This window comes from Protopterus annectens, chromosome 4.part0 (assembly GCF_019279795.1).
Source record: "Protopterus annectens isolate FY-2018-M chromosome 4.part0, PAN1.0, whole genome shotgun sequence".
In the NCBI taxonomy this organism is placed as follows: Eukaryota; Metazoa; Chordata; order Ceratodontiformes; family Protopteridae; genus Protopterus; species Protopterus annectens.
Genome location: NC_056733.1, coordinates 598,249,536 through 598,266,565, shown reverse-complemented (window position 1 = coordinate 598,266,565; position 17,030 = coordinate 598,249,536). Strand labels below are relative to the sequence as shown.

General features: G+C 41.6%; 1 protein-coding gene across 8 annotated transcripts in view; it reads right to left on the bottom strand.

Moving 5' to 3' along the window:
- The window catches only part of NCOR2 (nuclear receptor corepressor 2), a 3,277,114-nt gene that overhangs the window by 380,753 nt on the left and 2,879,331 nt on the right, over positions 1–17,030 (bottom strand). For all 8 annotated transcript variants that reach the window (XM_044068530.1, XM_044068534.1, XM_044068533.1 and 5 more), the window contains one exon: positions 9,922–10,155. In XM_044068530.1, the coding sequence (XP_043924465.1) occupies positions 9,922–10,155 (234 nt within the window). The remainder of the gene's footprint in view (positions 1–9,921; positions 10,156–17,030) is intronic.

Here is a 17,030-nt window from a genome sequence, read left to right as displayed (position 1 = left end):
ATGTATAAGTAACAGGGGTCTGCAATTTGTAGTCCCAGAATGTTCAGCAAAGCTCAGCAGCAAAACACTCCTTTACTTTTTTTTTTATTAGATCAGTTTCAAGAATTCTGTCAAGTGTCAGTCACATAACAGTCACACAATATTCATGGAGCCACACACATGTGGGAATATCTAGTGTTGGTGAGACACTTCAGTGAACCATCACTGAATAACTGGGTCTATCTCATGTCAGCAAAATGGCATTACAGCGAATGCCATTTCGCCGAAACATATAGACCAAAATTGGAAAAGTGTGAAAGCTCAGGTCAGTGATTTCTTTCCCAGGGAAAGAAATCGCTTGGCCTGAGCCGTGACATTGCCCTTTACCTGACTGTATTGCGATCTCAGAGTTGGTATATTTTGTTAGGATGGGTATGGGGGGCATAGCCCCCCACATTGGGGGGTGTGGGGGCAAAGCCCCCCACTTTGTAATGTTTTAAGTGCTATATTGTGTTTTGTTGGTTCACTGATTTTTTTCCATGGGAAAAAAATCGGTGAACTGGGGTTTCGCACTTGTAAGACTTCGGTCTATATGTGTTGGCGAAACGGCATTCGCTGTAATGCCATTTCGCTGACATAATATAGACCCGAAGAACCCACTTCATCAACTTCAAGTGCAGTGAAACCTGCTGTAGAAAATGAGAACAGGAGAGCTAGTCTCCTGCAGGACCACGTCATACCCTGTTCCCGGGTTTTTCTGGATCAGGAGTTCATGGCTTAGGTCCATTGAGACATATTTCTCTAAAGTGTGGCTCAATGAACATGAAAGATCCACAGATCAAGTTAGTTTGAAGAGAGGCTGCTAACATTTGCTGGTCAAAGTTTAGATCCTAAAAAAGAAAAGTTCATTAAATGTCAGGAAAGATAGACTACCCCTTAAAAAACAGCTAAACAGGCTTGTACAGAGTCACAGTTTTGTCCCCCACAAGTCCTGATGTGTCAAAAACATGGAAACATCACATTAACCATGGAACACTACTACCCAAATTAAAGAGGCACATGAAACAAGGGACAATCACCTGCAAGATAACCATCAGAAGTGAAAGAAAATACTTCTCCATAATATGGAGGACCTCTGCCACTTAGCAGAACAGTTCTACAGTTCTTACATGTGTAATGTATACTGGCAGCCTCAGTGACCTCTCACATCTTTTCCTCAAGGTTCAGCAGGCTCGGGGATCTAAAGGGATACCTGGGCCAAAAATGGAACCAATTACTTTACCAAGGAGGGGGACTTCTCTGGCTTGTACTGGGTGGACTCCTGCAGAGCCAGAAAACAAACTCTATCTACCTGGCCACCAAGAAGCAACCACGGTGAGTTTTATTTTATTTATTTATTTTTTAATCAGGATCACAGAAAATGGTGAGAAAAAGTGCTAGAATTTCAGCTGTCACACAAAACAGAAAGTATTCACTGTTAACTCACCTATAGCCTGCTGCTCTAAGACCAGAAGAACTTGTGGAGCACCAAGTTTTCCTTCTCTGGTGAGCAGGTCAATCACTGGAATGCCCCATATCTCCATCAAGCAGATTTGTGTTACTCTTAACTCTGGGAAATGGCACAAGTAGTGATGAAGGATGTCTGCCTGCACACACACCCCCCCCTCATTGTTTTCCATCTTTTTGATGCACCTTTGCCTTTTCATGCACTTTATTGTTTGTATATGAGTGAGTCCTCCGTTGTTTCATTTAACCATATTCCCAAGTATTTAAAATCCCTTACCAACATTTCTCCCCTTCTCAGTAGCTCAATCCATTTTTTCACTCACTCTTGTTTTTACTACTTGTGTTTTTACTTTATTAATCTCTTTCCAATCTTTTCTGAAAATGTCTCAAAATTTGTCCAGATCCTCCTTGTATCTTGTCATGGTGCGCATATCATCTGCATAAAATGTAATGCGGATTTCCAAGGTGATTAGTTTGTGGTCGGATCGAACCAGGGAGGAGTTGACTATTGGTGTAGAGCAACAGTTGCCCATGTTAGTAATTCCCTAACTTCCTTAGTAACGAGGAGGGTTTCAGTGTCCCATGTCTCCACGTACAGGATCAAGTACCTATTCTCCAAGCAGTAAAGGTGAAAGTAAATTAGAATTGGGTACATTAATGTGTTTTCTTCATAAGTTAACAGTGTACAGTGTTTGAGGATAAAATGGGTTCTCCTTTTGGAGCTACAGGATTAGGGAGGTCCACGGTTGCCTGGGTCAGAAGGGGGCTATAAAGAAGCTGCCGTCAGAAATACTATGTGTATAACAGGAAGTGGTGTTGTGAGGCATAAAGCAGCTTCTGGTTCTAACTAGTTTAAAGGGTGTTTGTGATGCCCAGGCTTCCAAGCACATGTAAGTGGAGCAGAAGTTTTGATCTGGCAGTTTTGATGTGTTGCAAGCATGTCTGTCCAGGGGGCCCTCCAATTCTGAAGTATATGCCTGAAGGTTCTTCAAGCCAAAGTCCATTGGTGAGGGGTTGCAGACGATGTGCCAGAAGGTCAGCTGTCAGTTTTCTTCAACAGAGGATTCACACTGCATTTAAGAGAAGGTCATACTGCAATGCAAGGTCCCATGTATTCATGGTTACTCTGTATAACTTATATGAGTGTCTGCTGTGGGTGCCACATTGCCTGTTACTGCTGCAAACAGCTGGTACTTTAACTTCAAAATATATACAGCATTCAGGCATGCTTGATGACCTGAAGAGTACAGACTCATGTTAGCATATCCTTAACAGTAAATTGCATTTTCAAAATATTTGGCTCATACAGTTCCTCACTTTGAGACATGTGGTACAGGTTCCACAGGCCAAGACAATCCTATCTGTTGTCAAGGTCTGAGAGCTTTGGAAAGTAGTAAATTAATGGTATCCATAGGTGCATCGTCACATAGCCTGCCCACAAAAGGGGCTGTTTCTAGATGATGGGGGATGTAAGTGCTGGATCCATACATTCCTGAGAAACCACTGTAATTTTCTCATATGAAGCTCATAAAAGGAATAATCAAGATAGATGCTGACATTTACCTCAGGGTCCTGAGCATTTCTCTTGCAGTTAAGTTCTTCCTTAGGCACAATCCACAAGGAAAAAGAGGCTTGCCAAAGGAATGTAGGTGACGGATCCACAGAATCCTGCTGCTGGAGCCATATATTCCTGAGGAACCACCGTTCTTTCCTCACATGGAGTTCATAAAATGAATCATTCAGAGAGATGCAAAAATTTACCTCAGAGTCTTGAGCATTCTCTTGTGGTTAAGCTCTTCCGGTGCTCTTGGTGGGGGAGGGACTAGAAAGATTTGGAACAGGGTTGCAAGTTCAATTTATGCTGAGTGATAAAGATACTCATTTGCTAAACATGAAATAGTCAGGTGTAGTGCCTTCATTAGATGGTCCTGGGAGACAGCCTAGAAGACACAGTTATCAGACATGGGTAGATGTGGATCCCCCTGAAGAAAAGGTGAGCAAGCAAATGTGTCAAGTGCATGATGAACTCCGTGACAGCAGCAGACAACCCAAATGACAAGATGATGAATTGCAAGTGGTGGGTTTGTGCTTGAAACCCAAATAACTCCCACTACCACCATGTCCTTGAAAAAAAGAAAAATGAAGGTAGGGATTCTTCTTAACCGGTGTCATCATTAAAGTCTGGGGCATCGGCAAGTCTTGGAAAGCTTGCAAGATAATCATTTTGAACATTTTAATTATGTTAGATATTTGTTCAGAGCAGAGAGGTCTGAAATGGATATCCAGGGTACTTCCTTCTTTGGGACAAGAAAAAATCTTAAATAAAAGCCAGTACCTGCCTCTGCTGGAGAAACCTGCTGCAATACTAAGAAAACTAACATCTAGTCAGTCACTGATCCTTGCAGGAGTCGCTGGTCTACAGGAATTCAAAGTGATCCCATAAAAGGTTTGGAACTTTGCTCACCTCTCTATATGTATTTCATCTCAGGACAGGGTAAACCACAGATTTTTAAGAAATGTAACCTTCCTGCCTATGATTTAGGGGAGAAGAAGACATGTGGAATGGTAGAGAGAGGAAAAAGTTACATCTTACAGTCATGACTAGAAATAAATTCATGGGAATGGGGTGGTCTTTTACTCCTTGCTGTTTACCCAAGTTTCTTCCTCCTTCTAAGTGCACTGCCGAAATCCTTGCTTTTGTTAACCAAATTGGCCACTCTATTGTTTTCTGGAGAAGGGCCACCTGTTAGAAGATAATTCCTTCTATATTTTCAAATTGTTGGATGACAAAAATGTGCAACCATTTGCATTGTTTTGTAATTCTTGAATATGCCTTATGCATAAGGATGAAAGACAAAACCTGCCCAGAGGGCTTTTTACTCTGACATCCTTAGCCTGGGTTTGAATCCTTAGCCAAGCATGCATTCTTAAAACTGTTCCAGAAGCAGCTCTAGCAGTTGCAACTGTGACATCTTGATTCACTTTATGGCATGCTTACCAACCTTATGGAATGCCTGAATAAGATTAGTTTAGTGATTTTTCAGCTTAAGTGTGGAGTCTACAGGGGACACCACTATTTCCTTCATTTGCTTCAGAATGCCCCCCCTGACACTACAACATATGGGACTGGCACTTAATATCCCTAATACCCAGTGTTGTAGAAATATAAAATTTCTTTACAAACCAACTTAGCCAGTTTTATATTTTTGAGTGAGTGTTGTTAACAGGCAGCAGTCACACATCCAGTGAGATGACCACAGTGGGTTGGCTATAGGATTTTTATACAAGAATGTAGTTTTTTAGCTCCACTATGTAAAATCAGTTATGTTTCTTAGGTAGAAGGGTCTGGGAAATTGGCTTCAGGAATGTCTTTTTGAAAACATACTTAAATACCTGGAATACACGTGAGACTGATCTAGGTTTAGGCTAATCAATTACCAGCAGATCCACATATCTCCTAACAGAGCTTGAAAGTTTCACTGGATCAGCACTTGAAATGCTCCTTTACAAACTGGCAGTGTTACAGAGGAGATATCCCCATCCATCCACCCATTTTCTAAACCACTTATCTTAAGGAGGGTCATGGTGGTAGCTGGTTGATCAGAGAAGACCAGGCTTTTCTATCCCCAGCAATAGTCTCTATTTCCTCACAGTGGGGCCATGTCTGGACTCCTCACAATGGGGCCATGTCTGGACTCCTCACAGTGGGGCCATGTCTGGACTCCTCACAGTGGGGCCATGTATGGACTCCTCACAGAGGGGTCATGTCTGGACTCCTCACAGAGGGGTCATGTCTGGACTCCTCACAGAGGGGTCATGTCTGGACTCCTCACAGAGGGGTCATGTCTGGACTCCTCACAGTGGGGTCATGTCTGGACTCCTCACAGTGGGGTCATGTCTGGACTCCTCACAGTGGGGTCATGTCTGGACTCCTCACAGTTCATAACGTCATAGATTAGTAAAAGTCTAACTGCCCTTGTAAGTCACTTTAGGCCTAGCCAATTACCCCATGTGAGAATCAAACCCTGCACCTTGTGTCTGTAAGGTTAACCCCTTAACCATTATGCCAACCTCCCACATACAAGTTGATAGGTAAAAACTAAGCTGTTAGTCTACAGACTATTACAAGCATAGCCAATAACCAGAAGTCAGAATCAAACCCAGGACCTTGCGCCTTTACGGTAAAGACCCTAACCATTACACCAATACCTCAGTCCAGCTTACCAATGCCTCAGTCAAGCCAGTGGGCCATGTCTGGACACCTCATAGTGGAGACATGTTTGGTCAACTCACAGAGAGCCATGTCTGGACTCTGCACAGTGGACCATGTCTCTGTTAGATGTGCTGAAGGGTTATGTTCACTAGGTGCCCAAACCATTTCAACTGACTCCTATCAGCCCTGTGAAACAGTGGCTCTGCTCTACAATCCTTCCAAACTCTGCAGCTCTTCACCCTGTCACACAGCATGTGCTCAACAACCTCACAAAAGAAACTAATTTATGCCACTTGCACCTAAGACAGCAATAGATGATTATGAGAATAGATGATAAAATGAAGATTAACACTAATAACTCAACTTCTGCTTCATCACTATAGACTTTACAATGCTTCAATATCACTGTCATTGCAGCAATCTAGTGGTCCATCTTCTGATGCCTCTAGTGGTCAATCTCTTGATGCTTTGAACAGGGCCCCAAGATTCTTTTTTTAAGCTTGGCTCAAAAGCACAGAGGGATGAAGCCCTTATTGTGACCCAGGCGACTGGGGTTTGATTAGCCAAGCCTGGCACTGGAGCAGCCAGGCATGAAGGGAAGGAGTGAAGGGACATAGCCTGCTTTCCTCTGCTAGGGGGTGGGGATGGGTGGGTGTTTGGGTACACTTGGGAGCACACTGCATATTGAGATCTCCTTAGTGAAAACTGGAGAGAGAGACCATCGCTTATTCTCCAAGGGGAAGAGTTGGGTCATTTGAAGGAAACACTTTTGCAGAAGTGAGGGAGCTTCTTCCACAAAAGGCCTGTTTCACATCTCTCCCCACTGCCTAGCTGAGTGTGCACAACAGAGCTGAGAAGAAAAAAGATAAAAAGTGACCCACCCCTTCCTGGCTGATCTACACCATGGTGAAGGTGAACAAATGAGTCTATTGGCTGGGAGGGGGCTGATGGTTAAGAGAGTGAGGATAAAAAGCATCTAAAAATTATTATTTTTTTACCTAGGTGATTTTAGCCCACATGCATGTTGACCATTAAATCTCCTGCAAATTGGATAAGGCCCATTCATTCCTCTACAAGTGTCACAGAAGAGTTTTCTTTGGATACCACAGAATCACAGCAACAGCTGTCTTGAGGAGGTCATCAAATATGCAGCCATGATTGCATGTATTTACACTTTAAATACTGTTTGAGTTATTAATCAACACACTCAGTCTCTCACGGTTTCATTGAGTATTTCCACTGTCACGTCCACTACCTGATTAAGGACTCCTCCCTATTATTAAATAATGTGTGACAGGCAATCCCTATGGTGGACAAGGTGCAAACCTTCTAGTAAAATGTTCTCGTGCTCTGCTGTCCTTACCATTTGGGAGTATATTAAACCCATGAGTCAGTCAGGTCCCTCCTTGCAGCATCCAGTGATATAAGTACAGGATCCTCTAGAAGGTTTTTAATAGGTACATACAGGTGTTTTGCACTTCTTAGACCCTATCAAACTTTCTGGAGGTGGCAGGTTGGACATCGGACTCTAGGAAAAGCACTCAAAAGTACCATTAAAAAGCTTGGAATACTTGGAGGACCTCCATTGGCCTGGGACACCTGAAGGATGCTAAGTCTGTGCCATGCATCCATACATGTATTACTTAGTGAATTTCTTGTCATCAAAGGTGGTACAGGCAGATCGTGATTTGCTGGATGCCCAGCACTCTGATGTCAGCTGTAAAGAAAGAATAATGAATTCATCTCCCCATGGAAAGTAACTTTTCACAAAAGGTTTGGAACTTTGCTCACCTCTCTATATGTATGGAGAGGGATCTGAGAAGCTTTGTTCAAAGATTTACAAGAATATCCTGCTACACAAAAACATTTTCAAATGAAGAAAAAATAAGTTGTGAAGGACAAATGTCATCTGCAGGCAGCTGGAAAATACTGTCTGCCCTGGATAGCTTGATAACTTTAGCAAAGACCTGGACAGCTCCACAGGAGGAATTCCAACTGTTTGCCTCCAAGTATTCAGGACACATGAGTATGCAAATGAAATAGGACATAGGAGCTGACAGACAAGGTAATAGCTCACTGGATTCAACACCCTAAGGTCTCTGCAAAACTGGTAAGAGTACCATGGCCTCAATAAAACTGGCACTGTTGCTAAGGCCTCTTCTTATCTGGCTACTGGTTCTTACATCACTAACTTTTCTGAACTTTACATCTTACAATGCCTACTCTCTTGAGTTTCTCATGCTTTTGGACAAAAGCTTTCCCAGTGAATGTAACATCTCTATTCCCAACTATCCAAAAGGAAAGTCTCAGAAATCGTCACATCTGCTTATAAAATCAGTATAACTAAGTAACAGGGTTGCAGGGGGCCTGTAGCACTGGATTGCCCTGGTGACCTTCCTCCCTCCTTGGATAGAAAAAAACATCTTTCTCCACACCAACTCCAACAGATGCCTGAGCTGTTAATTGAACTTGGGTCATATGCACCACAGTCAGGGCTTTATCCCTCTACACAAATGGAGCCGGAGTTTTTATTTCTTCCTTTTTAACCTTTATCTCACTTCCCTTACAGCTTGATTCCTCATTTGATCATCTGGCCTCTTTTTATGTGTTATTTTTTTAAATTAGTACATTGAACAGTTTTTATTAATGCTCAAAATAATACCACAAGAGGCAGCTGGACAAAACATACTTGGATGGAAATACTTCAAGGCTAGTAGTGTACTCCATCAAGATCATTTAAATGACTTTATGTGGGTTTAATAGCAGCACTTTAGGCTATTAACTGGAACTTCCAAAACTTTGTCTATCAGAAATGTTTTCAGCTCTACTCTATTACAAATACATAAGAAGTGTGTTACTTGTTGAACAATAAATGAATTAAATACCTGCATCTGAAAGCACACTAGAGCACCAAATGGTTTTGAAGCAGGAAAAAATGAAACTATGATGGCATTTAACCATTACTGCTAACATGCATGCAGTTGTAACATATCTATAAGACATGCATGATTATGTACTACGTCCATAAGATGGATGATGCTGCCTTTATTTATTTAATTAGTTATTTTTGTTAACCAGGTGAGTGAACTGCTTTAAATAACATTTTCAGCCATGAGCAGGGCCTAGAGAACAGCAAAACTTTTCAAAACATTTACACAACAGATTACCTTCTGAGTTACATTTCAAACTAGTTTTTATGTTCATCTTACATTACAATCAACATTCACAGCTTGATAACTACTAAAATTGTGCTTTTACATGAGTGTTATTTATCCAAATCATTATATTATATGAGGATACTAGGGCTATTTATTTACACTGGTTGCACACCTCTCTAGGTATTAATTACTGACACAGCAAAGGAACTGCGGAACAGATGGAAAAAAAAGCAGGAAGGTAAATAAAGATGAAAACAAACACATTTGTACATGGTCTCAGAAGTTCTCTTCAAAAAAAGATTGCTACATTAATTCATTATACCTTTTTAATTCTTTCTGACATCGGCTATAAAATAATTATCTGCTTTGACCTAGACCTCCCTTCCTATTCGCCAAATTCAGAAGCCCAACTTTTCCCCCAGAATGCAGCCACCTTTGGGGGGCACTCATCTGCAGGGAAGGTGGACATCGCCTTAGTGAGACAAAGGAGGCAGAAAAAGGGCAACCTTTGTGCAGCATGTTTCTTTATGTTCTCCTAGATATTTCTGCCTGATAACCAGTCCCCTTCACCTTGCAGTGAGAAGCGAAGTGTGCAATTCACTGAATAACTCAACAATGACATGCTCATGCTAAAATATATGTGTGCTTCATTCTCCCCTTCCAGGCTTATTTAGATTGCGTACAGCTACCCACTGCCTATCCCCCAAAAAAACATGGCCGCCACGTGAGATAATTGTGTAACAACAAAGCACAAACACTCTCCCCAAAGAAGGAGAGCTGGGCATTGGCTGCGCATCTTTCACTACCCCTCTGCCTCCAAATATCGTAGCTGAACCCAGATCACCAGCACTACAATCTTCACACATTGTTACTGCACCCGTGGACTTGGGACACTCTGCAACAGTTTACATCAAGAAGCAGAAAAATTATTTTGAGTTCAAATACAGATTTCATTACAGCAAGTTCTGTTTTTTATCACTTGATTAAAGCTAAGTACCAGGTGAAAAATGATAAAAAGAAGAAAAATACATTTTTATAAAATCAGTAAAGTGTTAAAAATCATACCTGCTTCCAATGGTATTCCCCTTGGAAATGCACTTGGGTCAAACGCTAGTGGAATGGGCCCTCGATACAAATCAGCTGGATTGACACCTACAGTCCTTAGTAACTGTTCATAGTGGGCAGCAGGAAGGTGAGGGTCTGATGCTACATTAAGAGGGGATTTAGAACTGGGCACTTCTCTTGGTGTGGGGGTACCCTTTCTCTCCTGGGAGGCAGATTTGCCAGTAGTGATACTGCCTGTAAAAAAGGCACAATACAGATAAAGTACTTGCATTACTACGTCAACTAATTAACACAAACTAAGAAGAGTGCAGTGTACCATCATTAGACTTAACGTACTTGGATCAGCCTCGACCGCTTTTAGCAGTTCAATACTACCTTACAATACTTGAGGGAACACAATTTGTGACACCAGATTTGGCAGTTGTAATATGTAATCTATCTGGCTTAAAATACAACTTATTAGCACTGATTAAAAATGTGTCCTCAGATTACTTCAACTCCTGTGGGATACTGCTCATGCCAGCGATGTTTGTTTTATGTACTTTGTTGCCTTCCACCAGCTATAAAACCACCAGATACTGGCAGGCAGATTTTTTTTATTTCTAGTGAGAGTTAGGATTATGACAATGCTAGCTACCAAATATTGATCTTAATACTTAGTAAATTCAAGATAGATATTCACTTGTTGCATAACTTATTCACACTCCTAACCAAGACACTGTTTTAATAAGAGGCAAAAGAAGCATATATTATATTACATTATATTATATTACATTATATTATATTACATTATACTATACCTGCTTGGAAGGCCTGCTTTCGAGGCCCTGTAAGCACAGTCAACCATCAAAATTTCCACACCCCCTAACAAAATGCAAACAAATAAAAAAATACTAATTACCTTATTGCCTACACTATTTCTATTTTACCATCTTACTGCTTACGAACAAAAACTTGACCATGGTATTCACTATCCAAATGGTCAAACAGCCACCCACGACTTCACATATAAGACCAATCACTTTACAATCCCCAGCACCCTGAATCTGCCACCCTCAACAAAACATCACCCCTGTAAAGCCACAAAACATAATCCTAAAGACAGACTATATAACACTTATAAACAAACTCCTAAACCTTAAGAGTATCCTGTCACTATAACCTTATAACACATAGGGACATTCATCCCAACCCTGGCCCACCCACACCCAATAACCTTCACTCCCCTGCCACAACCCCCACAGTCAACCTACCCCTTTCTACTCCACTAGTTCCTTCCTAGCATTTCTCCTAAATATTAGAAGTATTAATAAGATTCCCAACCTACACGCCCTCCTAGCAACCCACTCCCCAGACATTATGTGTCTTACGGAAACCTGGCTAAAACCTAGTACTACTGATAAACAGATACTGCCTCCAGGATATAACATTCACCGGTTAGACCGTACTACAAGGAAAGGAGGTGGGATAGCAGTCCCTTACAAAAATACTCTAACTGTTAATAGAGACACCATTCAACCACCCCAATTCAATAATGCAGAACTCCTCATAACCAAACTACAGATTAACCAGAACAAATGCTTGAACATCGTCTGTGCATACATTCTGCCATGCAACAACTTAAATACCCTAGAGGATATCCTTTACTGGTTATCCACTACCTATCCCCAAGAAACCATAGTTCTTAGTGACTTCAATACTGACTGGCATCCCTGCTCCTCCGAACCCCCCCCCTCACCCCTATAAACGTATCTGGGTATAAACAGACCATAACCTCTCCCACTAGGATAAACAAACCAATCAAAAGAGAAAGTATCCTAGACTGGATCCTAGTTAATAACCAACCCCAACTGTACACAGCTGGCACTCTCGCTGATGACCTTAGCAACCATTTACTAACCTATATCATAAAATATAAAGCAGGAAACCATCACCAGACCAAATATAAAACACTTAGAAACAGGAAAAACTTTGACACAGCTTTATTCCTAAATGAACTAAAAGCAGTTGATTGGTCAAAACTAAAAACTCTGCCATTAGAAGAGGCTATAGCTCACTTTAACAGTAAATTCCTGAGTATCCTTGATTCCCATCCTCCAACACATACAATAAAATCGAGATCAAACACAGCACCATGGCTCACAAAAGATACCAAATCTAAAATCAAAACTAGAAACAGAGCCTGGGTCAGCTGGAGAACAACTAAAGAACCACTTGACCATCTAAAACTTCGTCAGCTCAGGAATGATACAAAAAAATCTATTTTACTACATAAAAAAAAAACTTCTACCAAAATCTCCTACAAAACCACCAAAACAACCCTCAAAAATTCTGGGTAGACTTAAATCAACTACTTCATCCAGGTCATTCTACCACCTCAACCCCGGCTAACCACACCCAAAGTTCCCCAGTGACCATAGTCGGCGCTTATAATAACTTTTTCACTGAAACACTCCAATCCCTAGCAAATCAACTAACCCTCACAAACAAACTACACCCCTAATCTACCCACTAATTACCCCCAATTTAGCTTCCAACTGATATCCACTAGTTTTATCAAAACACTTACAAAAAACTAAAACCTACCACCCTTGCTGCTGACCTTCTCCCTGCAGAGTACCTACAAATAACTGCAGATGCCACTGCATATCCCATATCTATCCTTATCAACAGAACCTTATCCGAAAGCATGATCCCCTCCCTCTGGAAAATATCCCATGTCATCCCACTCCACAAAGGTGGTAGTTCTACAGACATATCCAGCTATAGACCCATTGCCATTCTTTCCCCACGAGCCAAAAACAATGGAGAATTGTGTACACAAGCAACTAATACAATACCTTACACAGAATAACTTACTATCCAACTCCCAACATGCTTTCAGGCCATACTACAGCACCACCTCAGCCCTCCTTTCCTTTACTAATGCCATAAACCAAAACAGGAATGACAATAGGCTATCCTCCGCCCTCTTTCTTGACCTGTCAAAAGCCTTTGACATGGTTAACCATGAACTTCTCATTCTTTCTCTAAAATCTATTTCCCTCAATAAGCATGCAATCCAGTGGTTCCAGTCCTACCTAACTGGTAGACAACAGGCGGTACTTTGGCAGGGCAAACTCTCCAGCCAGCTACTTTTCACACTTGGTGTCCCTCAATGCTCCATATTAGGCCCACTACTCTTCTCTATTTTTATCAACAACCTTCACACTGCTATCCCTAAAGCTACCTGTATTCAATATGCAGATGATTCCACTCTGATCTGCTCAGCCACCTCCCCATCCGAACTGCAAATCCTAACCCAAACTACATTTAACACTATTGAGAACTGGCTCGTCAACCAACACCTACTGCTGAACCCCAATAAAACTAAACTTCTACTATTCACCCCCACTAGTAGATCTGCCACACTTTCATTCTCTGCCACGTCTAACAATGGTACCACTATCTCCCCAGATCAATACACCAAACTTCTAGGGGTTATCATACACAATAATCTTAAATTTGACCTACAAGTCAACAAAATCATACAGACCATCAATAAGATGGATCACTGTATAGAAACAAGCCATTTTTAACCCCACTGGCTAGGACTGCAATCGCCCGGTCACACCTACTCTCTACTCTCTTATATGCCTCGCCTGTACTCTCAAGCCCAGTCAGCCCTCAAGCTTGCGAAACAGCAATCATAAGGTGGTCTTGCTCAAGTGCAAGGGAAAACACACTCTAAAACACACATTTGCTATTAAAAATTTCAACCACCAGTTGCAGTGGTGTACATAGAGGGATAAAGTCATGAAACAAATAACTTGAGTGGGAGGCTTTTCTGCATTGTTTAATTCTTTTATCTAATTGATTAATGATGTGATATTTGTTATTTAAATGTAGCTTGTGGTACTGTGATGTTAACTCTTTGAAAGGCTTGTTAGCCGAGGCGCTGGACTATTACACATTTTTGGATTTTATGCTTCTGCAGTTGGTGTTTTTCCTTTCTCTGTGTTTTTTTCCCCCATAGAGACTCAGAGACTCCACTAACTGGAAGGAAAAAGATGAAATGAATTACAGATTTTCAGCATTCCTCCCCTCTACATTATGATACAGAAGAGTGTAACACAGTGTTCTCTGGGTCTCCTCTATAAGACATCTCAACTGGGGATATTCTGTCACTACTGGCAGAACACTTCAAATGGCAGGCTAAAGGGGCATCTGATTCCCAGAAGAAATAACTTGATCTCCTGGGACTACAGTCACCTAATCCTGTAGCAATACATCCAATGCAGCAAATCCTATTAGATGCCTTTGAATTAGTATCTTCGGAATAAGACCCCCGGGTCCCTACCCCTCAGAAGATGGACTGCTCTTTATGGAATGCTTCCAGAAATTAGGACTCTGTTTGAACATAATAAAATTAAACCTGCCTCAGCCAAAATTGTGGTCTTTTTTTTTTTTTAATACTTTGCTAGACACCACAATATCCATGGCATTCCTACCGCAGTTACAAGAGGATGCCTTAACTACCTTCTTCCAGGACACGATTTTGAAGAGAGATGTCAAAGCCAAAGAATTCCCAAGGATCTTAGGATTCACTGTGAAGGTCCCATTGGCCAGACTGCACATAAAGCAACTTCAATGTTTCCCTAAGAATACCCGGAATAACAAAGCCAGTTTCTGAACTGTGTCATCTCAATATTGCCCTGTGTGAGGAAAGAGCATGAATGTAGATGGTATAATTTGAGGGTAAGACAATGTCCTTAAGCCAGCCATTTCCTACTCAGTCACTGACCACACCTCAAGGTACAGGGGTGTTGCAGCCCAGCAGAGCGGAAGAGACACAGCAATATAAATAAAATGAAAAAAATGTTTGAAGCTATCAGGGCTCTCAAATATTTACAGAAATCAGGAGTCCTGCATGGGATCTGGGGTTGGCTTACATAATAGTTAAGGTGTATACCACACAGACACAAAGTACAGAGTTTGACTCATAACTTTGGGAAATTGTCTGCAAAGACAGTTAGCCTTGTACTTAGCTATGAACCTATGTGAGCACAGACAGTGCAATAGTCAAGTGGTCAATAAACGGGAGGTGGGGGGCATGCACCACCTACCCTCTCTGCAGGCTAGCTGGACAGCCAGGGTGGAAAGGCAAGCTGTACTGATGTCTCTGAGGGCTTCCTACATTCCCATTCTAGAATACATGCAGGTTGACAGTTTACATAGGCCAAGAGCAGGGGGTGCTAGACAAGGGTACATTCTTGGACATTAAGTCAAGGTGGCAGGGGCTACCAAAAGTAGACTTATTTCTTCTCTGGAGAGCACAGAACTGAAGAAATTCTGGTCCAGAGTCCCAAAGAGATAGGCTTAGTCAATGGATGCCTTTTCAATTAACTGGGGAATCTAATCCATTATCCCTTTCCAACAATACCCTTAATCCTCAGAGCAACTTAAAAGATAAGGAAGAACAAGCCAGAAATGATAATCACTCCAGTATTCTGGCCAAGCCAAGGAAGAACAAGCCAGAAATGATAATGACTCCTGTATTCTGGCCAAGCCAAGGAAGAACAAGCCAGAAATGATAATGACTCCTGCATTCTGGCCAAGCCTACACTGGTTCTCACTTCTCTTGCATAGCATAGAGGAGAAATCTGTACTGTTGCCCCAGTATGTGAACCTCACAATTCAACTCATGGCTTCCTAGTACATCCAAGGCTTGATTAAGCTCAGATTAACTGCACAGAAGATTTGACTTTAACACACTTTGGGCACCTTTAATCAGAGTATGTGCTAGAAATCATAAGGGAAGCTAAGAAAACAAGGACTAGAAAATCACAGTCAAATAGAAAATATTTTTGCTCTGGTGCCAAAGGAGGAAGCTGTTCCAAAGGAACAGATTTACCTGGTTCTACAGTATCTTTCTTAGCTGCTTGTCTTCAGACTAGCATGTGTCATAATTAAAATGCACGTGTCTGCTATTTCTGCCTGCCTACCACAGCCACAAAGTCCCCAGTCTTTCAGTTTCCGAAGAGTATCCTCCATCTTAAGACCACTTAGGAAAAGAATGGCCCCTGCTTGACAGCTAAATGCTGCCTTATAAAAATTAACCTTACCCCATTCGAATCAGAGGCTATTGCATAACTAATTTCTGACCTCATAACAGCCACTGCATTAGCAAGGAGAACATTAGAGTTCTGAGCCCCTGTATGCAGAGACCTTTTTTGCATTTCCATAGAGATAGCTTGACCCTGTCCAAAAGCAGTACCCAAAATAAAGTTTATTTCCAAATGGAAATGTTTTTTGGAAATAAACATTATTTTCTGAACTGCTTCTGTACTTGGAACTTCATTTCAGGCTGCTTGCATTACAGTTTTCTTGTGTTATTAGTTGCCCCGGTAATGCTTCACTTTTGGATTTTAGAGTATCTTTTATTACAAATATCACAACAAGAGTTCACCTGGGAAGGTAAGACCTCACTCAGTCAGACTTACAACTATCACTGCAGGCTTCCTCAGGAGGAAGTACACAGGACATTTTAGAAAAAAGCTACCATAACTGCACTCTTGTGATATTATAGTCCTGCTCACCATCTTTGCTATCCTACCTGTCTCCCCTTGGGAGGGAGTAGCTTTAGGAATCCTTCCATTACTCCAGACCACAACAATGGAATGCACAAAGAATGTAGTACAACTGTGTAGGTAACTTAACATGCACAGTAGCTGTTTAGTCCACTGTTGGGAGTCCTACTTTCCTCATACCATCCCCTCTTGCTACGGGGTATTACTGACCAGGGAAAGGTACCCAAAGTCCTTTTCTCCTTTCCATCCTTATTCTTCTCCCTAAATCAGCCCTCTTTTTATCTTTTTTCTCCCTGGGAGGACTATACTTATGTCACCTGATTGAACTTCACAGGCAAACAGGTTAGAAGAGGTACCTATATAGGCAGTTACAATGCTTTCAGCCTCAAGCTGAGCAAAAGGGAATTAAAAATGGTGTAGATTGGTACCATCTTACCCAGGCAGGCCAAAGTTCAAGGGGAAGAGGTGTCAGCCCAGCAAAAAAGGGGAAATGGATACATAGACCTGAGGACTTCTGTCCGGACATCAGACTATGCCTGC